Below are 25,845 nucleotides of genomic sequence, written 5' to 3' on the forward strand. Positions count from 1 at the left end.
AAATGTATTCAGCTGAGCTAACTGAGAACAGAAAGCACATAATGTAATAAGAAATGTAGCACAAAATATGAATTTGGTTTTCACCCCTGACCTTGCTTTGTGTGTCCTGTGAGGAACTTCTCTATAAATTATTGCAGTTTTGTTAATGTGATCATTCTTTCTTTAAAAGCCACCTCATCATGAAACACTATAATTGTTTTTTATAGTTCAACATATGAGGGTTGATAAGTAATCATCATTTAATCATCATCATTCATCATCATTCAAATTAAAGTTTGAAGCGGGAAAGGAAACATATCACTTTTGGATTCATTTTATGCTGTGCGCACACATTTTCTCTTCCTTTAGTAGTTGGTTTAATTATAGAAACCAAGATTATAGAACAAATACCAAGTAGGTCTATGCATTCTTCTTTTTCTTAATTTGAAGAACAGCTTTAACAAACCGATGACTGTATAAAAAGTTTTTCTACATTTCTTGTAACAAACGCAGATCGCTTGAATGCACCGTGGCGATTTGACAGATTTTACAAAGAGTACATGAAAGCAACACGACTCTAGACACCGCACTGTTGAATTGTATCGCTCCGCCTCCTTTAAAGCGTTGACTCGTAAGAAATAGAAAAACTCAGAGACAACATTTTTCTGTTCAAGCGATTTTTATCAAATGAGGGAAGTTTAAGACGGGGCTCACTCTACTTTCTGTAGTACCAAGGTTTATTTTGATAGAAACGTGAGAGTGAAAGTGAGCTCACTCGGTCCTACGACTGTTGTTTCTGTTAACACGTGGATTCATTCCCACCCAGGAAACGGCCTTTTTAATTTTTTTTTTATTTTACAAAGCTGCTGAAGTTAACGACAAAACGAGGGAAAAAAGTAAGAAGGTAGGTAAATGACTGTCATATTTTGTGCAATCTTTTGTTGTCAACTACATGAACAAACTGAACTGGCTGCGAGAGGTAGTCCGCCGCATCCACGCATGCGCTCTATCTACAGTCGCTGAATAGGTGGCGAGGGAAGTTTAAGAGTTTGTCACAACATTGAAGTAGCGTCTGTTTGTTGTGTTTATTTGGCGTTGTTTCACTACAGTGTTGCTGTCTGCCAGATCTATGCACGACCCTGCCAAAAAGTGACTGCAAGTGTTTGTATATGTTATTTTTAATGTCTAATAAACTTGTTTACATTAGTAAATAGGCTGTAGTAAACAGGATTTATGAAGGTGTAATATATAAAATTTAAAAAAACAACAACTATTTTTCAGGTATCGTTTTGACTCTGATTTCTGTTCTGCATTATAATCAGTCCCGTTTTTTCCGAGTTAAAATATTTTTCAAAATATGTAATTCATGAGATTTTGACAGATTACAGGTCAACAAATCAGTCACAACAGTTTGAATACAAGTGTTGTGCCAAAAAGCGATTTCCTGTATTTGCCAAATGATTGTGGGAATTTAAACTTTTGTAAATTACTTGTTTGCCTATAATGTGTCAAAAAAAATATGTCAAACTCAAAAAGTAATGAAATAATTAAAGAAAAAACCTCCAGTAGCTTTTTTTTCTCTCATAAAGATGAGTCACAGTAAAAACAAATCAATTTATTTTACAGTAACCTGGGCAGTCTTAACATTTTGTATTATTTTATGTATTTTATTAGCTGATTAATTTCGCAGCCAATCATTTGGTCTGTAAATTGACAGAAAAAAACCCATGACAATGCTGAAACCACAATGAAATGGAAAAAGCACAGTGAAATGCATCACTGCACTGTAGCAAAAACAGATTTAGCGACACACAAAAGAAGTCTCGTTATAGTCTGACACAGTGTTATGCTACATATTTTTGTCATGCTCCAGAGAATATGGACTACCTGCCAGAAAACAACTCCAGGTACAAAGACGTCGCCTACTGGGATGAAAGATACACGATGGAGCAGTGCTATGACTGGTTGGGGGGTTTCTCCAAATTCCAGCACATTCTGGAAAGATTTGTAAAGAAAGAGGACTCTATATTGATACTGGGTAGGTAGTTTTCTCTATTTTTTGTATTATTTTTTACTTTTAACGTGTCCATTTGTTCGTTATTACCTCAATATGGTGTACATAGAGAAAGAAAAATGCCACATGAAATTGTTTTGTGGGAAGCGGAGCGATCGTCCTGGAGAATTAGAGGTCGGAAATCCTGATCTGAATGGCAGATCTGTGTCACATGTCGGGCCTCATCTCTCGCCCCCGCTTCTTGTCACCTCTCCGCTGTGTGCTGTCACATAAAGGGACAAATCCCTGCCAGCGTTTCTCATCAGGACTGTCGCATATCACCCTCACGGTTGTCATTACTGCCATTATAATCACTGTTATTAATTAAATCCAGCCAGGCAGCTGTTTGCATAGAAATGGAAGCGGCCTGAGTACTCTGACATGAAAAGTATTAATGCAGTTAACATGTGGCTGCATGAGAGCAAGAGAGTTTTTAAATCGGGCCCTTTACAATTTTCAACTCTGTGGTCAACCCCTGCCCCTCTATGCCTCTGCCGTGCTCCCCGGGCCTTTGTGAAAAATTTTCAAGTTATTTTTTGGATAAAGTCGCATCTCTTAAATCTACCCTTCCTTTGGTGACCGACCGTATGCCCACCCCTGATTGTTCTACTACTTTTTGTCAATTTGAACCTGTTTCTCTCTCTACTCTGAAGCATCTAATTGAGAAACTGAACAATACTAATCTTGTACATGATGTTCTTCCATCCCGTATAGTCAAGGATTGTTTTAGTGCAATTGGACCTTATCTATTGTCCATATTGAACTCCTCCTTGCTGTCCGGCTATGTACCATCAGCTCTTAAACATGCTATAATCCAACCTGTTCTTAAAAAAAGTAACCTCGATCAAAATGATTATGCCAATTATAGGCCGATTTCCAAACTTCCCTTCGTGGCTAAAATTCTTGAGAAGGTAGCTCTGCTTCAACTTCAGACCTACCTGGATGAGAATAACATTAATGATAAATATCAATCGGCCTTTAAACAACACCACAGCACTGAATCAGCGCTGCTCCGAGTTTTTAATGACCTTTTACTAATGGCTGACAATGGACGCCCCTCTGTCCTAGTGCTATTGGATCTTTCATCGGCATTTGACATGGTTGACCATAACATACTATTGGCGAGACTAGAGCACACTGTAGGCATCAAGGGCGCTGCCTTGGATTGGTTTAAATCTTACCTCTCCGATCGGCTCTCTTCGGTTCACTTGGCCACCTCCTCCTCCGCTGTACCTGTTTGCTGTGGTGTCCCCCAGGGATCTGTGTTAGGCCCTACCCTGTTCTCACTGTATATGCTTCCTTTAAGTGTCATTTTTGAGAAATACCACATTGCCTTTCACTATTATGCCGATGACATCCAGATCTATTTTGAGCTGAATGATGATCTAGCTATGTCCGTGAGTAACTTTCGAGAGTGCATGTGTGAGGTCAAGCAATGGCTTCTGGCAAATTTTCTTATCCTTAACGATAAGAAAACTGAAATTATGATCTTTGGCAGTGACGCTCTTTGTGCCAAACTTCATGATGCTTTTGGTTTTCTCACTAGTTCTTTCCCTGACACTGTTAGGAATTTGAGTGTGCTACTTGACAACTCATTTAAACTTGATAAACAAGTATCTGCTGTCGTCAGATCTAGTTTCTACCAACTTCGCCTTATTTCCAAGGCCAAACACTACATCCCGCACAATGACTTGGAAAAGCTTATCCATGCCTTTGTAACGTCAAGACTAGATTACTGTAATTCACTTTATTATGGTCTCCACTCTACCCTTTTACATAGATTACAGACAGTCCAGAATGCCGCTGCACGCATTCTAACTAAAACTAAGAAGTTTGCTCACATCACTCCCGTCCTTGCTGATCTGCACTGGTTGCCTGTGAAATTTCGTATTCAATTTAAAATTCTGTTGTTTACTTTTAAAATTACTAATAATACAGGGCCAAGTTATCTTAAGGAACTCTTAAATTCATATCTTCCTACGAGGGCCTTAAGATCTTCCTCACAGTCATTGTTGGTTCAGCCCAGATCTCGCTTGAAGTCTAGAGGTGATCGAGCGTTTGCTCTAGCTGCACCTGAGCTGTGGAACAATCTCCCGATTGGCATCCGGGCGTCTGATTCTATTCAATCTTTTAAATCATGGCTTAAAACATATTTGTTTGAACTTGCTTTTTCTACTAGTTAAATTCTCGCCTCGCTTCTTGTGAGTTATTCTATTAATGTGTCTGGTTGTTTTGCGTTGTCCTGCGCTGTCAATGTTTTCTATCACTGTGTTTGATGGTACAGCTTTACTCTGCTATAGCTGTGTGCTATAGTTTATTCTTATTAGTGGTCTTTACCTGTGAACATAATCTCACACTTATATGACTCTGACGTTATAGTGTAAATCATTTTATTGTTTTATTGTTTTATGTAAAGCACTTTGGCATGCCCCTGGCTTTTAATGTGCTCTATAAATAAATATTGTTGTTGTTGTTGTTGTACTTGGAGCTCAGTATTAACTGAAAATGGCCAATTTTCTTTAAACATCAACAACCATGATAAAACCCAGTACATCAGAAAACTGGCAAATCTATTTAAATTTATTTTAGACAAAAAAAATCTCCAGTGTTTATAAAACGTTATATCATCACGCTGGTGTCTGTTACTGTGACTCATTTGTTATGTTGACAGAATCCTCGAAAACAATATAAACGAGCACAAACCTTCTTCTAATGGAGTAGATGATCTGATTTGATTTGCACACATTTGCATATTATTGTGCTGTGGTTCCTCACATTTACACCAAAATGTGAGAATCAAAAACGATCTAAATACACATGCTAAATGAGGATTTTCTTCCACCTGCCTTATGTCGTGTGGTGACGCAAAACCTCTGGGGTGTCCTGTGCTGTCCTCAACACCAATGCCAGCCTGTATTGCATTGTTACAGGAAATCACTATCATTCACTTAAGAGAGGGTTGGTTTTAATGTTGTGGCTGTATATATGGTATATATATATATATATATATATATATATATATATATATATTAGGGGTGCAACGATACTCGTATCGATATTGAACCGTTCATACAGTGCTTTCGGTTCGTACGCATATGTATTGAACAATACAAAATAAATTTTTAATTTATTTTATCAACTTTCCTTCTGTCGATGCTGTCTGTGTTGAGCGCTCGGTGGATCTGCGCTCGACAGTGTAGCCTAGGCGGAGTAGTCGAACACAGATTCACTGAGCGCAGGGCAAGCTAGCGAGACAGAAGTTAAGCTCTCCTTGCAACATGGCAAATTGAACCTCCCCCACCCTCATTCAGATCTGGCGTTTGGAACTATTTTGGTTTTCATGTGAGGTATGACCCTGAAGGTAAGCGCGTCATGGGCTAAAGTAAAACAGTATGTTGGATGTGCCACGCAATGCTCAATTACATGGGTGGGAGCTAGTGTGTTAGCACAGTTAGCTCGTTAAGGTGTTGGCCGTTCAGCCCCATGCACAGGCGATCAGCGGTAGCTCCTTAACGGAGATTTGCTGTGTTGTGGCGTTAACGTAATTTCAACGAGATTTACGCTGACAGCACTAGTGGGAACACAATAAATATGACTGCACATTTACACCGACATCATCCTAGTGCAAAGACAAGTGGAAGCAGACAAAAACAAAAAGCACCATGCTACAAACTTTACCCGAGTCATTTAGACAGCCGTTAGCACATGATTCTCCTTATGGGACCTGATATGTTTAATATGCTGCTGAGAATATAGCCCAGAAGAAGCGTATAGTATAGTTTTTATTTTGGAAAGAGACATTTCTCTGTAATAAACTCTCTTTTCCAAAGATGAGTGATTCCTCAATCAGATACAGGGCTCGCAAAATCGCCTGCCCAACGTCCCGGGGCTAGCGATTTTTCCAGTCGGGCTACCAAAATCTATCTCTGTACAAATCATAACTGTACAAACAGTTATGTTTGTACAGTTATGTTTTGTTTATGTTGCCATAGTGACGGGTGACACCCTCTCGTTGCAACGGTGTGTCCTTCCGTCGGCCTATCGTAGGAAGGAAAAATATACGTCAATGCTTTTGCGTTCTTTCGGAAATGTAGCTGGGTAATTATGTCATTGGCATCAGTGAGCCACTGTCAATATGTGACATATTGAAATCACGTTTGAATTTGCGCTTGTTTTTTTGCTTTCACTTTGCAATCGCGCGAACTGTGTATAGAGAGCGACAGCACTGATTGGTGAGTGATGATAATTTGCGCACCAATTCCTCAACATCGTCTTATCAATCGTTAGCTTACTATGTAAACATGACAAGTGAAATCTCCCGCAGCAAGCTTAAACATGTGAGAGGTTGGTCGCGCAGAGAATCGCTGAGCATTATGTGAGTGCTTGTTTAAAAGCAGCAGGATATATATTGTAGCGGGTCAGGGCTGTTCGGGGTTCTGTTTGTACAGTTATGTTTTGTTTATGTTGCCATAGTGACGGGTGACGCCCTCTCGCTGCGACGGTGTGTCCTTCCGGGGTCAGAGGGCGCCCTGTGTGTTGTTGTTGTTGTTGTTGGGCGATCGTGGCTCAAGAGTTGGGAGTTCGCCTTGTAATTGGAAGGTTGCCGGTTCGAGCCCCGGCTCGGACAGTCTCGGTCGTTGTGTCCTTGGGCAAGACACTTCACCCGTTGCCTACTGGTGGTGGTCAGAGGGCCCGGTGGCGACAGTGTCCGGCAGCCTCGCCTCTGTCAGTGCGCCCCAGGGCGGCTGTGGCTACAATGTAGCTTGCCATCACCAGTGTGTGAATGTGTGTGTGAATGGGTGGATGACTGGATATGTAAAGCGCTTTGGGGTCCTTAGGGACTAGTAAAGCGCTATATATATTTGTTGCTGTGCTGTTGCCGCGCTGAGCAGTTAGCTAGCGGCAGTGTTCTTCTGCAGATATTAAGTCAAAGTTTTGAGATGCTAGCCTGAAATTATGACTTGTGGATGAAAAAAAATGTTTTGTTTTTCTCAGTGGTGGAAGCAAGCTTCCATAATGAACTGAGTGCTAAATTTCAGTACTTGGACTCTTTGGTAAAAGGAAACAGGAGTAACCATCCTTCCTTTGTAAAGATATTTAGTATTTCGTATTATTTAGTGGAGAATAATCCTATCAGGTTGTGTTTAAAAACATTGCTGCAGGTCATACTAAATACTCATCTGAATAAGGTGGATTTTATGCTTTATTTTTAAGAGAAGCAATACTTGATTGTGTGGTTGGTGTGTTAAATGGATTTTGTTGGAGTAGCATTTTTGTAAGTGCCCACAAGATGTCACTGTTGTATCAAGATGAATCTACACCCCCACACCACCTGCAATACAGTTTTGTTTATGGTCCTGCTGCTCTGTCACATAAACATTTGAATAGCGAACACTGTGTTCTGGTTGTTCAGCATACACTTAAGTCAGCATAAAGAATGTGGCTGGAGAACCACTTAGCATCTGGCTATTAGAACAATTATGGTAGTGCTTTCTTGATGTTATGATATTTATTTGAAGCCAGAGAAATAATTTATGTTTGTGTATATTATTTGCCCTTTTTCCTGACCGAGAATACAGCTGTACGCTTTTAGTTGATGCACTAATGAATCTCTCTTACAAAGAAAGATTTTGGACAGTGTAAATACTGCAGATGAGTTTTGTTTGTTGTCTATCACCAGAATTAGTTTTAGTTAAAGTCCATCAAGCTGAAATTGCACCTTTAAAGTTGTTTGTTATCAGGCTGTTATTACTTCTGAGAGGCACAGAGGGCTGCTGTAAGCCTGGGTGATGCATGCACAGTGTGTTAGAGGGGTTTGTTGAATGTGTGTCAGGGAGAGACAGGAGCTTTCTGTTGTGTTTTCGGCGGAGCCAAACCTCCTAAAGTTGGGTACTCATTTCTCAGCAAAAGGCTTTGTAGTTTGGTGGCCCCTTATTCAGATAAATTTGTTAGGCTCGGAGGTTTTAGGTTGGATGCTGATGGCCTGTCGCCCTGCTAGTTAGACACTTCTTTTCTTTTTTTAAGCTATAAGTTAGAACTATAGTATTCAGCCTCATTTTGTTGGTGTGTGTCACAGCACCACCTACAGCAGAGGCGTGAGTGGGCTCTGAGGCTCTAGAGTCTGAGATATAAAATAGGTACTCTTTCCTCTTCTGCATTACACTGCACCAGGTAACACGTTCTTCGTGCTGATTTAAACCCAAAGGAGAGCCATTATATCGCTTGGGAGCTCTCATGTCTCTGTGTCTGTTCTCTCGGTCTCATGCATTTTTATGACCCAGCATGTGTAGCGTCTTCTTCAACAGCACACGTGCACAGATGCTTAGCTATACAGGGAAGCCCTCATGTGTGGTAAAGATCTCTTAAATGCTCATACTGCACCGGCCACACTCATTTGTAAAGGCACTAAACCCATAGAGATTATCGGCTTCTGTAAAATGACTGTAAAATGACACAAAAACCAGCGCATAACTTGATGTAGAGGAGGGCAGACTTAAAGAGAGATTCAAAATGCCGCTGTGGTTTTTGTGTGTTAATGAGTGAACAAAGGGAAATGGAAGGAAGGTAAATAACTAATCAGATTGGGGCCACTCATCTGTCTCAGATGGAGAGGTGATTTCCATTAAGATAGTCTGTACAGCACGGGGAGAGAAAGAGAAGAGGCACACAGAGGGAGATGCATGAGAGAGCTCTCGAACATTTTGCTGCATCCTGTTGGCAGTTTTAATGTCTTTGTCCTTCAATTATCTTTAAAAAAAAATGTATTTCACAGTATTTCATATTTATCTGTAGACTGTCATATCACATCTTGTTGGAAATCTCTCATTCTCTGTTTACCTGTTTACTCCTTCTGTAGTTCTTTCACACGTTGCTTCGAAAGGCAGACTTCCAAGCATCCTCTTTTCTTTTCCCACCTTCTTGGTAACCATAATTCTGCCTTTTGACATTAATCGAGTTTGTAATAATCTCGTGTTCAGCGGTTCCTCTCATCTGAAAGTAAATGAATTAATATGAACCTGTGTAGTCAGACACTGGTGTGAGAATGTGGTGTACACTACATAAAAAGACATTTCGGGCCACGCCTCTTACTCTTTGAACTCTGATGTCTTGATGCCTGCGCAATCATCCAGGTAATAGCTGTGCAACCTGTGGTGTTTCACTTTTCTACTTAAAAATGTAAGTCTGGTAATATTGTGCGTGATGCAGTAAAAAGACAGAAACCTTACCTTGCTGACAAATGTTGGTCAGGTGTGGTGGCATGAACCACAGTTAAGGATGTTTCTGCTTCATCTCATCCTCTTCTACGCAACTGTCCCAACTCTGGATACCTAACAGCGAGCCGGCTAAACAATAACAACAACTCGTTATAAGCTAACATTAGCCAATGCTAGGGTAGAGTATCCTTAAAATCACACTTTTCCTCTGATAAACAGTTTGATTATATTCTCTTATCTTATGAGAGTTTCTGACTTAAGTTTCCAAGTCTGAAAAAAAGAAAGAAAACAGAATCGGATTGACTGCAATCTACTGACACCTAGTGGTGACATTTTACAAACTGTACCTTTATGAAAAGGTTTTTCCTTTTTCCTGCAAGTAGTTAAAAGCAGACAGAAAATATAAAGCCATTGTTTCTATCCTTCCGATCATATGCTTTTCTAACATTTTTCCTTCGAGGTGTCATGAACATTTATGTCCTCTAACAGTGTAGATACTGTTTTCCCGCTTTACATAAGAATACTCAAAATACAGTATTGATCCCGTAGTCCCTCATGATCAACAAGGCGGTAAGATCATTTACAATCACACATCCTGTTTGGATGCTGCATTGCCTACTTCAGACACCCACTTCAAGCACATTGACATTGTGTGTTGCTTCTGCTTTAAAATAATACAAGAGTTCAAAAACATCTCTATAAGGATGACCCCCAAGTAATAATGTACTTGCTGTGAAAGCACCGATATTGAAGCATGCTGGATTATGAATAGGGCTACAGTTATGAAATGCTCCTGCGGGGAAAAAAAACAGAAAAACTAAACTGAACCGCAGGTTCAGTAATTGTTATTTTTAAAGTCGTGTGTGGCCTCGTAATGTGTTATTGCTGCAGTCGACTGGCCTGGGGTGGTCTGTGTTACAGCGCTGCATCAAGCAGTCCCCGACCCCCCCGACTGACCAGTGTGTCACTTAGCAATAATACGAAGCAATGATCAGCTCACACACGCTCCACTTCACACACGGCTCCCTCTTTTACTGCCTGCTCCAGGCTGCTGCCAGTGATGTAATGACCCCACATCTCCTAGTGGTCAGTGTGCTCATGGCTCCTTCCCCAAGGCGAGAGATGATGATGTAATGGCTCTTTCATCCTCAGTGTGAGTGTGTGTGTGTGTGTATAGTTTAGATGTGTTTGTGGTAGTATCCCAAGAGTATCCATGCACCTACACAGAGGGCATGACATGCGATCTCCCCTCAGACTAAAAGCTGCCTCCGAGGGTCCGAAGGTGTACTTACATACTGAAGGCATGCATGTGTTTAAACATCAGAAGAATGTTAAAATGAAGTGTAGCAGGAGGAAAGCTTTGATGAAAACTTTACTTTCGTAGAATAACACACACACACACACACACACATCAAAAAATCTGCAGATTTTTGCTTTTACTATAATAAATGATCAATTGTTTCAACCAATTCTTAAGCAGATATGCTTCTCACACACACACTCAAGCTTCTTGGTAGTTAGCTATTGTTGTTCTCAGTTGTATTTCATAGTAAACTACATATCTTTGTGTATTGAAGTGATAATGAAACAGCAAAGTTCTTCAAGAGGTCATTTTTGGGTTTTTGACATGTATACCACAAAACTAATCAATAGAAGTTTTGATCATTTATTATTAAATTTTTTCTTGCAAAGGTTTTTTTAAACCTTCTGACTTACTCTTTGTTTATTATCTGAACCTTACCTCATGTTTCATCTCCCTATATGCTCAGTGTTGCACCCCTTTTTTTTAGCCCATCCACTGACATCACTGCTCTATCATTTTTGGGTGCTTTTAGTTCCCAGGGGTGATGTAAGGGGTGTTTACTGACAAAGGAAGTATTGTAAGATTACCCGTGTGACTGTACAGTCAGCTGTTGAGTGACTATCTCTGGCCCCCTGCTTTGACTACAATGACGCTATGTCTTTATATACAGAACATTACTACACACAATGCAACCTCTTATAGTCTCCTTTCTCTTCTCATATTTTGTTCTACACCAGTGATTCTCAAAGTGTGGGCCCCATGGTGGGCTGCAAAGGTACTGCAGGTGGGCAGCAGTAATAACATACTAAAGTTACCCTCAAGTATGTACTGTTACATATTGATATACATTTATTTGTCTAGATAAAATGTACATCAAAACCGATGATAGGAGGTGGTGAGTTTGTGATGTTATGACTCTGACTTAAATTTACAGCTCATATTCACATTGTGAATATGACTGGGTACCATTAGCAAACACTATTACTTACACTATTTTGTCTTCATTGTCTCACATCACCTTTCTCTACCTACCGTCACCTCACTTGTACTTTCTCTTCCCACCGATGTGCCTGTTTTCCAGTGTTTGCTGTTAGGATGGTCACACATTTGTCAGTCCAGTTCTACATATGGTGCATGATTTGACTTGCTCATTCCGTGATTTTACTGAGGTGGTGGAAATTAGTCCAAAACCTGTAACCCCTTTGTGCACTATGGATGGGAACATTGTCATCCTGACAGTCAGACACTACGATTAGGATAGACATGTTTCGTTATAGAATAAAGGTGATGTCTAAGATCAGGAGTGACCTACCTCAAAGTTAACCAATGGATGCAAACCATACACAACTGAGCAATGCCAACCTGATATCCTCAGTGTGTAACCCCTGCAGTCCTGTGAAACAATCAGTAAATCTGCTGTTGAAAATGCATTCTTCTGTATGGTTCCCACACATTCAGAGCTATAAAGTTATAGGTTTTCAGGATTAGATGTCAGTGATTGGAAGCTCCTTACAACGATACAGTTGGCACACGTGCATGCCAAGATTTAAAATGTTCTCCAAGGCCTGATGAAAAAAAGGTTTGTGGAGATTTCTGGCAAACGATCCAAAAAGAAGTTAAAATCATTTTAAAGAAATTTCAAACAACTGCCAATTTGTCCATTACTGAAGGAAAACCATCCTGTAAGTTGACCATCTGATGTAAAAAGAAATCCTGAGCCAACATTATTTCATCGCAGGATATGCAGGTAACTCTGTCTGTTGTTGAGCACATGCATCTAAATTAAGATGCATGCATATTTGACCATCATAGAAAACATGGGAAAACGCCTTTTATGCCACGTTAGAGTTTTGTGTTTGAGCTACGGTAACAGTCTTCATGTTTGGCTCAGATCAAAGATTCTGAAGAAGGTTTTCAGGAGAGTCTTTGATACTTCATTACCATGCTACCTCAGGAACTGGGCAGTCAGTCTTTCTTTGAATTCTGCATCCTGTCTGATCCCAGCCCAATGTGATGCCATCTTCTAAGAGTTGAATATCAACTAAAAGTCCACATTTCATCATGTTATTGGTCAACTTAGGTCTAGCAGATGCACTATATTGCCAAAGGTATTCACTCACACATTCAAATCATTGAATTAAGGTGTTCCAATCACTTTCATGGTCACATGTGTATAAAATCAAGCACCTAGGCATGTGGACTGCTTCTACAAACATTTGTGGATGAATTCCAGCATGCTACTGTGCAACAAATGCAGCCATGAAATTTTGTCACTACTAAATATTGGAAACGAATGGGAACAAGAGCAACTCGACCATGAAGTGCTGGGCCATGTAAAATCACACAGTGGGGTAAACCAATGCTGAGGGGCATTATGCCAGAGGTTGCCAACTTTCTGCAGAGTTAATTGAAGGCCACACTTCATGTGGCCTTCAGATTAGCTCAAAAACAGTGCACAGAGAGCTTCATATAACAGGTTTCTATGTCCGAGCAGCTGCATCCAAGCCTTACATCACCAAGCACATTGCAGAGTGTTTGATGCAGTGGTGAAAAGCACGCCACTGGACTCAAGAGCAGTGGCGTTCTCTGGAGTGACGTATCACGCTTCTCCTTCTGGCAGTCCAATGGATGTGTCTGTGTTTAGCGGTTGCCAGGACAACGGTTCTGGCAGTGTGAAGTTTGGTGCGGGGGGATTGTGGTGTGGGGTTGTTTTTCAGGGGTTGGGCCCAACTTAGTTCCAGTGAAAGGAACTCCAAATGTTTCAGCATATCAAGGCATTTTGGACAATTTCATGCTCTCAGCTTTGTGGTAACAGTTTGGGAATGGTCCCTTCCTGTTCCAACATGACTGCACCATGTCTGGTCCAAAAAGACACAGACGAGCAAGTTTGGTGTGAAAGAACTTGACCGGCCTGCACAGAGTCCTGACCTTAAACCTACTGAATACCTTTAGGATGAATTAAAGCGCAGCCTGGGAGTCTTCTCTTCCAACATCAGTGTCTGACCTCACAAACACACTTCTTGAAGAATGGTCAAAAAGTCGATAAACACACTTCCAAAGCTTGTGGAAAAGCCTCCCCAGAAAAGTTGAAGATGTTGCAACTGCAAACGGTGCACCCACATAATAATAGACCATATGGATTTAGGACGTGACGTCACTCAAATATATATGTGGATGAAGGCAGACGAGCAAATATTTTTGGATATGTAGTGTAGGTAAAAGGAAAGGCATTTATTTCTATGGGTATCAACTTATTTTTTCAAATAACTTCATACAGAACCTGTGAGATGTAGGAGCATGTGGAGTAGGCAGCAGGATGTAATTTCAGCAGTAGCAGCGACGCCTTTAGTGAAGGTAATCATAATTTTTCTTCCTGTTGTATTAAAAACAGGCACACATTCAAATGAACAGACTGAAAATGCTGATGGGATGGAAAATCACTGGCATCACAGGGAGTGTGTGGTAGAGTAAGATCTGTGAAGTCAGGAGTTACTGTATGTCTTAGCAGCTGTCAGGACATTCAGTTCATATCAGATACGCTTGTGCTCACAAGAGGTTCAACCCTCATTTCTCACTTCTTGCAGTTTTTGTATTGTTTGCCTGTTTTTTGGCAGCTGCTCACTTTTCCACTCGTCCTTCTTTCTTTTTTTTTATTTCCGACCCTTTCTTTTCTGTTATCGCACCGTTTTTAAAAAAAAAAATGTTTATTTATAAGATTTTAAGTTCAAAGTTACATAACGTCACAGACAAAGGACATAAGATTCAAAAACAATAACATTTAAGCACAGAAAGAAAAAACAGAAACCAAACACACAACAAAAAAAACCCAAACAGGAAAACAGGAAAGAAAAGGAAAAAATAAAAATAAATAAATAAAAAAAAGAAAATACACCAGTTAGCCAGTACAAATCAAAAGTTCAAAAGAAACACCATTGTCCAAAGAAGATGATCTTCTGTGTGAGTTTAGACAGGGCAACAGAGAGTTCACTAAGACCAGAAGATGTGGGAAACATGTCCAGGAAGGAATCAGGGTCCGGCAGAAGTGCAGTTTCACACAAACGCAAAGTGCAGTCAAACAGGTCAAAGTTTATGTTGAATTCCCATTAATATGATTGAGAAAAGGGCCCCAGATTTCGACAAACTTAAAATGTGTGTCAGCCAAACGATAACAAACCTCTTCATTATACAAACAAGCAATCATCTCACGTAGCCAAACCCTGAACAATGGAGGAGATGGTGATTTCCAGGCTCTAAGAATAAGTCTTCTAGCTACAATCATGCCAAACATTAAGGCTTTCTGAAGAGGACGTCTGAGTGCCAATGAGGTTAGGGAGCAGCCTAGCACTGCAAGTACACCACCCGGCTCTAATTTTAAGTCATAAATCCGGTTATATATATTAAATATCTCTGCCCAGAAACTCCTGAGTGTGGGGCAAGACCAGAAAAGGTGACCAAGGGTTCCATCCATTGCTTTGCATCTGTCACACAAAGACGAAATAGACAGAAAAATGCTGCATAGCTTTGTTTTAGAAAAATGCAAACGATGAAGGACCTTGAACTGTATAAGTTGTAGTCTGGCATTAACAGAGCATTCTTTAATCTTCTTCAACCCATTGGCCCACAAAGCATCCGATATGTCCACTTCCAAGTCCTTAACCCAAGCATCCTTGATGTGGTTAGTAGGTGGTATAAGTGTAAAAAGTGTAGTAAATTGGCTGATTAGGTGTTTGGAAGTGGGATTTTTAATCAAAAAATCATAAAAGTCACTATGAGCAGGGAGCTTATCCAGATGGGTAAAAGAGTGTTTAACAAAATTCCTAATTTGTAAGTATCTAAATAAATGAGCAGAGGGTTGCATAAATTTTGATTGCAGCTGAGCAAATGAAGCAAAACAATTGTCGATGTAGATCGGACCATTTTTACATAGACAAGCACATGCGTGCGTGCACACAGCTCCTCCCCACTGTTGGAATAACAACAGCCGCAGAGCTGTGAGGAACAGCTAGCTTTCAGAGCAATAACAAAACCCAGAGACAAGCCTCGACCATTTCAAGCCTGCCCTTCCTTTTTATTGTTTGCAACCCTTCCTTCCTGTGGCATCTGAAGGTGGCGCATGCCTGAGACGATAGGCTTGTATCAGCTCAGTCCACCCTGTCCCTTCCTGTCCTTACCTTAGGTTGTATTATCTGTACTTCATGTAATTATTAGTGACCTGATTCTGTGTTGAATGTTTAGTCCCAGAGGCACAGACAAGCTCTGATAAGTTTCATGTTAGTTGGAGCTGCTGAGCAAAGGCAGCAAAGGTTATTTTGTCTGCAGTGTCCTCTGGCCTCGCGCACACAAACACCACTGCAATGTTTTTCTTTAGATCAGCTGAAACATCTTCAGCAGATACACAAACTGCAGAAGTAGAGGAGCATTCTCTGTGAATGGAAGGTGGTTTGAATGAATGACTGAATGAAAGAACGAAGGGGGAACAGAGGAGGTGAAGGCGAGTGTAGCTTGAGGCGTATAGATTCTTACCCCATCCTCTCTGCTCTCCCACTATCTTCCTCTGCTACCGAACCCTCCCCTCCTCTCTGCTTCTGCATTGGCTGTTTTCAGTTTTCAGGGAGCCCTCGCCATGCAGCAGTCAGTAAGTCAGTAGGGGCAACCCTCCCTCCAATCCACCCTCTCCCCTCCCTTCTTTTTGCTGCTGTAAGGAGTGGTGCTGTTTATGAATGAGCCTCGGAGCCGCAGAGTGTGAATGAAAAATAAGAGAGTGAGCAAGCAGATAGCGGTGCATGTTGAATGAAATGCAGCAAAAGCAAGGGTTAGGAAAATAAAGGAAAGATGCTGAATGAGAATGAGAGGAGTGGGGAGCAGTGAGGAGGTGCTGCGTTGGTGGTAGTAGATGATAGAAATGAAAAGAAGTGAATAGATATCGGAGTGATAGTTGTGCTGTAATTTTGTGTTCTGAAGCTGTCATTGTCCAGCCTCACAGGTATGCAGATCAGGGATGGTGCTAGGATGGAAGACACCTGAAAAAGGGGCTCCTTTGCCTACGAGCCAATGGGAATCCTCACTACCAAGCAAACACATACATACACACACACACATACGCCAGCCTCTCTGCAAGCTGGTTCTCTGTGCTTTGAATAATAACGGGGTTACCCGGGTAACCAGGCAAGGATGATCGATGTGCCTGTGCCTGATAAACAGAGCACAGAGGGAGTCGCTTGTGCGTCTGTCTTTGTGTGCTGCAGATTTTCTTATGTCGCAGCGGCAGTTTTTTGGTTCTGGGAGGATACGAAGATTTTTTTATTATGAAATCAACGCCGCCCAATGATATTTTGTGTTTGTGTGTGTGTGTGTGTTTGTGTGTGTGTGTGGGAACAGCTCACAGGATGTATGTTTAAAGGTAGTGTGTTTACTGATGTTTAGCACTAAACATCCTTTGTGAGAAATGTGCGGTCACTCCCACAGGCCATCCGTGGGGGTGATCACACACGGCGTCCATCCACTATCCTGACTCATTCACTTACTGTAATAATATGGCTGCTTGAAGTGGAGAGATTTCAAGGCTGTTACTCATGCACATAGAGTGCAAATTATACAGCAAACTAATGAGTCTACTTGATTCAGTCAAATGTGAACTGCATGCAAATATGATTTTACGAGTGCTGCTGTTATGAGCCACGGTCAGCCGGTCTGTTGGGGACGGAGGGTGTAAAAGATGTAAATGTGGTGAAGGTATAAAAGGAAAAGAAAGTGATACGCTCTTTTGGGGTCATATAGCAGAGGTAGTGGTAGTGATGAGGTACTAAAAAGGAACATTTTTTTTTACTATTAGTGCCCTGTTTGTGGCACAAAACCATGTTAGCATTGGTGCCACAGCCACACAATTGAACCAGGAACCATTTGCTTGCAAAGCGAATTAGTTAACCACTATATTATAGAAGGCACTAACATTTGCATGTGTCAATAATGGTAATACATTGTGATACATCACTAGTTACAAATACCTAAATAATGTTTAGGTAATAAGACAAACACAGATTGTATATTTAGAAAAAGTAGATGTGGTCAAAGTGATGTTGGTGAACATGTTTTGCAGTCGGGTTGGAGACACAAAGCGTATGATCATGACCGCACGGAAGCTGAGATTCCCAATTTTTACACTGGGAGATGCTCCAGCAGCTGGACAAGGTGAGACTTTCTGGAGAAAACAAACTCTGTGATCCCCTTTTTCTTACTGCTTAGACTTTGAGCGAATACTGCAGGGAGTCTACAGCAACCATACTGAGCCCTCTTCACAGACACTTGATACTTGATTTTCACTCATCAGTCCTCTGGCCTTGATGTCTTGGAAGTTATGTGATCAACGGCACAAAAATTATATTACTGCTTAAAGTATAATAAATAATAAAGCTTCTAATGTCAACAACGCTTTGAAGCTGACGTTTAGTTGCTAGCGGACATTCCAAGCTCTTGTTGCCTAGGTAACCCTTAAATTTGTTTGCTGGTATTTTGTAATCACTCAAGTCACTTGCCTTAAAATTGACAAAAGTTGACAAAGGTGGGGACAGAGTCACTAAAAGTTGCTGACTGTCATTGACTTTCTGTGGCGTCTGGTTGCCACATCACTGTGTAAATGCAGGTTAATACAGTTTAAGTGGGTGAGTTATTTGTAAAAAATCACCTGTACAGTTTAAGGTGGAAATATAGCAGTCAAACCATTTTTTTTGTTCCAGGTTTTAAACATTTCCACATTGAAGTCAAAGTAAAGATTTTTGCAGCCACCCTCAAGTGGCCATTCAGGGAACTGCAGTTGCAGCTGTTGGGAATTATAATATAAAAACATGTTGTGTCTGTACTTTTTGCACGTTAAATAAGTAAAGATTTGGTGGCACAATACAATGAGTAATTTGGTCTGTACAGATGACAAACAGTCCTGTATTATTTACCTCTTTTTTTTGCTGTCTAATCATGCAGGTAGATTTGCTTTACATGCACAAGCTTTGAGATGTATGTTTTAAGAAGTGCCACCACACAAAAACAATGACAGTGAATAGATTGTTTTTGTGGGGTTGCAGCATTGAAGGAATTGCATGATTTCAGCAGCACCTCTGCTATCTGGAAACAGTGTCCTCGATAAGCTGAGCAAACAGCAGGCTCCTGCAAACACACTCTCTATCTAATTGGTAGTTTTCCACTAAAAACCGTTCCCCACAAGGTCGATGGATTATCCAGAGTAATGGGCGTGCTTATTATAGATGGTTTGCTGTTACAGGAGATTGTTCAAAATGTTATTTTCGGTGCTGTTAAAGCAAAATTCTGTGTAATGCAGAGAGACACACATATGGCAGTTTTAATTCAGCTGCAGCCCTGTATGAGTGCCTGCAGATGTTCTTTGAAGCATTAGTGGATGGTGCTGCGTATTTCTAGGGGTGAATGTGTAAATTAAAGTGCAAGCTTTAATGTGAATTTAAAGAGATGGGCACATTTGCTGGTTTTATAACAAGCTCAAAACTGGAGAAGAATTTATATAAATACAGGTGACTGGGCTTCAAAAACACCTTACCTCTTTCTGCACTGCTCACTCCTGCATTGCTTAAGCCTTTTGCCCTTCCTCCCTCCCCTCTTGCTCATTTCTTCCTGTCCTCCCTGTCCCCACTCTGCCTCCCCCAACCTGAGCAGAGGAGGAGGAGGAGGTGGAAGGTAGAGTGACTGCTGAGAGGTGTATCTGCAGCTAGAGTCACCTCTCAAGAGCTGATGTGTCATGCCGGAGCTCGCTGTGCGTTGTGCACAAAGACATGATGACCTCACAGAAGGGTCATCTGAGTGCGTTCGTAGTCGTACTGCTCTTTTGTCATGAATACCACGAGGCAAACTTCCCTTGCTGTGACAATCGCTGTATGTTGCAGCACAAAGCGTCACTTCTCTGTGACCTTGTACGCTTACATCTGTGATTACAATGACGGCCTCTGTCTGGAGAACTCAGCACTGAATATTAAAGCAATGGCTTGGACTTGTAGGCACTGATGAAGACTTAGCAGTGCTCATTTTGGGCGTAACAAATGACAAAATGTACAATGCAGATGCGCAGGAGACATTAGAAATGGCTCTCAGTGCTGTTCTTGTGGCTGAAAAGCATTAAAATGACTCACTTTAATGGTCACACACATTATTTTTCACTCAAGATAAGCTCTTGGGTGAAGTTAAATGAGGATGTGCTTGGATGTAATAACTCAGGCATATTCAGATGTGGTGATGCAGCACAAAGATCGCAGCCACAGCTGAGTACACTGTCTCCAGCAACCCAGGCTCGGTTTTGAAGTGTTATATCACACAGCCACTGCAGTGACAGCACTACTTACAATGTTACTGCAACAATATTATAAGGCACAAACTTACGTGTATATCCACTGCATGCTCTGAAACCACAGGCATGCATTTAATGGCACTGTTTCTTAGTACAAAAGCTGTACAGATGGAGGAGTAAAACTGATAAGGGTGTTTTGTCTCTGTCACCAAAGGAAGACAGAAAAAAAAGCATTTTGAGAATTTGATTTTGTTACTCGCTGAGAGATGCGCTCATCACTGTGTCTGTGTGAGTCTCGGTGTCACCATTAACCTATCATGACATAGCTCCGAGCAGGGAAAGCCCTATCTGCTAGGTAATAGCACTGCTTTTGCGTCACTGCTGTCCCTCTGGCTGTCACTGGTGACGCACTGCCACTGCGAGCCTGCTGCCGTAATGTTACCGAATTCAATCACCTGTGAGTGGGTGTGCTTTTGGCTACGTGTCTCTGAATTAAAGGACACTTCACAGAGATATTGTCAGTGAACTTTATGTTGTTGGGTAATGTGCTCTTAAAGAAACATTGATGTGCTTTACAGCACTGTGAGGCCATAAAGCAACCTGATGTCTGTTAAATAGCATTTAGTAGAGCCAGCTAGACCATAGATGTAAGCATTAGTAATAACATACTCCAAGTCTATCTAATGATTTATTGGTATAAAACTAACAAAAGGCATTACAACTTAGAGACTATGATTCTTACAAGTGTGATGTGCAACACAGAAAATCAGTTAAAGATTTAAAATAATCATGTCATATTTGACCTCTGACCTCTCCTTCAAGGTCAGTAAATTGATCTGAAGGTCAATGTGATAATATTATACAGAGCTATTACTGCCGTTGTTTACATTGACAACATATAAATGTATAGGGAATGATATATGGGACGTTACTTTGGACATCTGACCTCCTCTTCAAGGTCAAATAAGTTCAAACATTCATAAAGTCTCTTTTGTCTTTAAAGCTATGCTTAATTTGTACTGCCGTTGTTTGTATTGGTACCATTTAGGAAATAATACAAGTATATGCGGATTCTAAGGGTGGTTTCACACCTGCTGTGTTTACTCCGTTTAAATTGAACTCGGGTTCCTTTTCCCCCTATGTGCAGTGTGTTTGTGCAGGTGTGTGAACCGGACCTAAACAACCATACCAAGACCCTTTGGAGGAGGTGGTCTCAGTGTGGTTCCACACAAACTACAGAGCGGTTTGTTTAAGTTGTGAACATGATCTGACCCCGATTCAAACCCGACTACTAGATCTGCATTACAACTTTGTCCTAAAAAAAAAGTTCTGTAGCCACGTATGCTCTGTATTCTCAGTGTGGGACAGTACTATATATGTGCAAAGATCTATACGGGCTAGCAGCTAGCTGCAAAGTTTACAAACTCGTCAACTGATTCAGACCAGAGTAAAAGAACTATAGGTGTGAAAACGCCCTAAATGTCACATTATAGTTTTCATCCAAACATCGTGTCATATTTGACCTCTGACCTCAGTTTTACCTTTCACATCTGCCTTATTTTCAAGTTGAACAAAGCAAACAAAATTAATATATACAAAAAACCCAATGCTACTAGTACAACAGGCACTGGGAAAAAAGTGGACACTTTTCAGTGTTTTTAACATTTGTTTTCACTTCAGCTCTTTTTATGCTATAGCTTCTCCTCTTCTGCTGGCTGATGGACCAACAACAGCACAAGCGAGAGCAGTTTTACCACATATAGTTAAGACTGTCCCCATCTGACAACAGATAGTCTCTGCAGGTAAATGGGCAGTCCGTAGCTGCTACCATTGCAGGACCAACATTTCCACATTAACCTCTCACTCCTTCCCTCTAGCATGTCAGCCTATAAGACCAGAACCGGTGCTATATTTTCCACTTATGTCTCAAAATCCCCTCGTCATCCTTGTCCATAAGACCATTACTGCAACTAAGTCTGTAAATACAGCATTTTTGTTCTCATGTGCTTGTGTGTGTGTCGAACAGGATTTTTAGGAGACTGCTGGCGTTCTGCGATGCGGTCCTCAGCAATCTTACATAATGCTGCTTGTAATGCTGCAAGCACAGACTTAACAGACCTGCACCTCCACCTCTGCATCCTCATGTCAGCCTACATGTCTGTCTGTCTCTCTCTGCCCCTCTGTCCTCCTAGTTTGTGTGATGTGCCTGAATATCCATCAGTATATCTTTTTGTCTGCTAACATTTTTGTCATCGTGCGTCCACGAGTCTGTTTGTCATTTGCTAATTCTCAGTCTGCCTTGTTCGTAGACTCGGTGCCAGTCTTCTATCTGTGCTTTTCTTTTCTTTTTTCTCTAAATCTCTCCTCTCCATCTCTTACTTCTGACATACCATGCATAACGGAGTTACTTTAGCTTGGTCGTGATGTTCTTATGTAACTCTCCGTTCGCCTTTGCGGTCTCACTCGTCTCAGATGCACACATAACCGTGCTCTCTCACACACACACACACACACACACACACACACACACACAAAAGATGGATGATTCTAGATAAAAAAGAAAATTGCCGGTTTTATTCACTTAAAATTGAGATTGCAGTTTCCTCTTAGTGTTTAGTGAAAGTTTTTCTGGGTAATTTCTCATGGCCCTTATAACTCGACCAATTGTTTTTAAGTCTTCAAATTGTTGTTTACGGGGGGGAACTACAGTTTCTCATCAACAGCAGAGTTTTCTTGATTGTTCTGTCTCTTTCTAACACATGCTAGTTCTGTTTCTGTTGCCTCTGACTGTGCACAGGTTATCACACTGTGTAATGAAGGATCGTCACGGAGCAGATCTAACCTTCTCCTTCAGATGCTGCAGGATGAGGTTACATTGAGGTGTGAAGCATAATTGGCATTTGGATACTTAACTCAATAACTTTTAGCTCTGAAATGTTGTATAAATACATTATAAACCCTATGACCGCTCTTTCTGCTGTCACCATAGTGACACACTATGGAGAGTCTGAGAGAAATGTGAGACCCGCTTTATTAAAAACAGCCGCTCCTTATTTGTCTACGTTTATCTGGGTATGACTTCAGTGTGGTGGGTCTGGAAGTATCGAATAAGTTGTCACAGCCTGGTGAACAAATTCACCTTCACAATAAATTCTTATCACAAGTAACGTCTGTGACCACGCCTACACTTATGTAACTCGATTTCTGATTTTCAGTTAATGTCTTGTTCTCACAGTCGACTGTGTCATGTGTAGGATCTACTTGGTTCTTTTTTTCTGTTAATGAAATTGTTAGAATGAATCTGAAGTTCACATACAGGTCAGGTACGTGATGATAATAATAACAATACTAATAGTAATAATGATAATTTGTACAGCTCCTCTGAAACGATCCAGTTAATAATTTTACATGAGATATTATGTAGTCGTGGAGATCTGATTATTCCACGCAATAATGTGACCTGTGACCTGCACCATGCTGAATTCCTCTCAAGGACGCGTGCTCTCGGTACCTTTTCTCTGCACTGGCTGTGTATATTACTGTGGCTCTCAGTGTTTCGATGAACTGACCAGAAAGTAAATGCGGCTGTTTGTTGAGACAAGTTAAAGAGCAGAGGGAGAGCGAAATGAGATATGTGTGGCGAGAGATTGAATTGATTAATGGTGCAAGCCACTCAGTGTGTGGACTCTGGCCACCTGCACCCTCTGGTCAATCAATGCACATGACTGACTTCAACGAGCCTGAATCTGAGGCGCTCTTTGTGCTGCTCGGCTTGAAGCTTGATGTTTCTGGCATACAAATTGCTTTTAAACCCTTTTCGTTAGAAATGTTCATGGTACTCTTTCTGTCTGAATACTTCAATATCATATTCAGGGATTGAGCTCTTTGCATATTGACATGAGTACTAATCCGGATCATCTTACATATCAGCAGTTTGCTAATGAAATGTTTGGTAACATTACAATATATCTACAGGCTGTGTTATAAAACAATGGCTGAAAACAAATAGCTTTGATGACGTTTATTACACTAATTTCTGTTCCCCCTCTGCTTTATGGAGCTTTGAATTTCAGTTCACTGTTCAGCTGTACAGGCTGTATGTTTGTTGCTTTAGTGCACTCTTACCACTCAAATGACATAATTTTAATCTACAGAATTAAAAAAGCTACCATCAAACTGCAGATAAATATAGTAAGCAGCTAGAACATGAGGAAAAAACCCACAGCTCCATATGAAAGCAACTAAAGTTTCATAACATCAGCCTGTCTGGTTATATGTCACTCTTGTTTTCCTCTTGTTTTCGTAGCCACCTCATGGAAAAATGAGTTCCTTTCAAAGGGAAAACATGTTTCCTACCCTAGCTTAAATTAATAATGAAGATAATAATTACTTGCAGTCCGGTATAATGCATAAAGATTGAAGACTTGGACTCATGGCTCATCTCTATAATTGGATGCCAGAGAGAGACAAATGACACCTAAACAAAAGAATAAATAATTAAACACAAACTGAGCTAGAAATATTGACATTTCCATGTTAGAGTGGAACATAATAATCAAAGGGGTGAGGGTAAAGTGTCACACTGCTTGCTATGTTCAAATTACAATGTACCCTCTCTTATTGTGTTCCATAGCGTTAACTAGAAATAGAAATGCTCAGAGGAATCTCGCACATCGTTAAAGCTTGGCGTCTGTGCTGCGTCTGTAAGTCACATGGTTTACTTTGGCTCGGTCTAAGTGCTAAAAACTGTAGTGATGAGTGAGCATGTGTTTTAATAGTGCGGCAGATAACTGGAGCAATCATTCAAATTAGATACAACACGAAAGTGTGTGTTTGTTCTACTGAAAACAATGAATTTAAAAGTATCGTTAGCCATTTGAAGTCTGAAGTGAACACTGTTTTCAAAGATGGTTTAAACACAAAACATCGGATGGATGCAATGAGCTATTCATTATGATGATGTATGAATACTTAAGAAACTTTAAAGGTCTTTACCTGTTTTATGGACATGAAATTGATAAGTATGTTCATCTACATTAAACATGTCAGCTGCCGCATTACACAAATATGGTCATTGGGGTGGCTGTAGCTCAGGAGGTAGGTAGCAGGTCATCTACTGATCAGAAGGTTAGTGGTTTGATCCCTGGCTCCTCCAGTCTGCATGCCAAGTATCCTTGAACAAGATACTAACCCCAAATTGCTCTCCGATACATTCATCAGAGTATGAATGTGTATGAATGTTAGTTAGAAAGCACTAAGAAACTTAGAAGACAGTGCTTGTGTGAATGGGTGTGATTGGGTGAATGTGGCATGTTGTATAGAGCGCTTTGAGTACTCCGGGAGTGTAGAAAAGCGCTATATAAGAATCAGTCCATTTACCATTTTCATCCAATGAAACTCCTATACAGATTGAGGGATCATCCTGTTATCACCCATGAAATGCACAAGTAAATTTGGACATTAAAGAGAAATTTCTCCTGTCAAATCTGTGGAGGACCTTCTCCTCTTGCTTCAGCTCTTTCATGCTAGCACATTCACGGTCGCCTGTCTGTGGAAGAAAGAGCTCACAGTTGGGAAGAAGCGAAGTGTAATCATTTACACTCAAACCTACAGTTGATTTATATTCACCAAACTCTTAGTCGACACTGAACCACACGCTGAGTTTTACAGCTTCAAAATCCACTTTGTGTCCCGCCTGACATACTTCACAGTTGTGTTTCTACTCCTACTCTTAGATGGGGCATTTTGGGATTAAGTAAATGGAGGAGAATCGAATCAACCACCTTATATGTAGGTTGAGCAACAGCTGTTGAGGCTGTGTGGCTGGCAAAGATGGACCCAAAAGCAAGACTCAGAAACAGGAGGGGTAAACTGAAAGGTACAAAGTACAAAATAACATGAGCCAAAAACAAGGAAAACTAAACTTTGAATCAAAAGGGAAAACACACAGCAGGGAGCACACAACCATGAGGGAGGACATGGTAATGAGTAA

General features: G+C 40.8%; 1 protein-coding gene across 1 annotated transcript in view; it reads left to right on the forward strand.

The window, feature by feature from the left end:
- The first annotated feature begins 266 nt into the window (after positions 1–266).
- The window catches only part of ece2a (endothelin converting enzyme 2a), a 99,852-nt gene continuing 74,273 nt past the window's right edge, over positions 267–25,845 (forward strand). Inside the window, exons 1-2 of the mRNA XM_040021838.1 lie at positions 267–883; positions 1,853–2,017. Coding sequence (XP_039877772.1) covers positions 1,858–2,017 — 160 coding nt within the window. The 5' untranslated portion in view covers positions 267–883; positions 1,853–1,857. The remainder of the gene's footprint in view (positions 884–1,852; positions 2,018–25,845) is intronic.

The sequence above is a fragment of the Simochromis diagramma genome, unplaced genomic scaffold, assembly GCF_900408965.1.
Source record: "Simochromis diagramma unplaced genomic scaffold, fSimDia1.1 OVJJ01000205.1, whole genome shotgun sequence".
In the NCBI taxonomy this organism is placed as follows: domain Eukaryota; kingdom Metazoa; phylum Chordata; class Actinopteri; order Cichliformes; family Cichlidae; genus Simochromis; species Simochromis diagramma.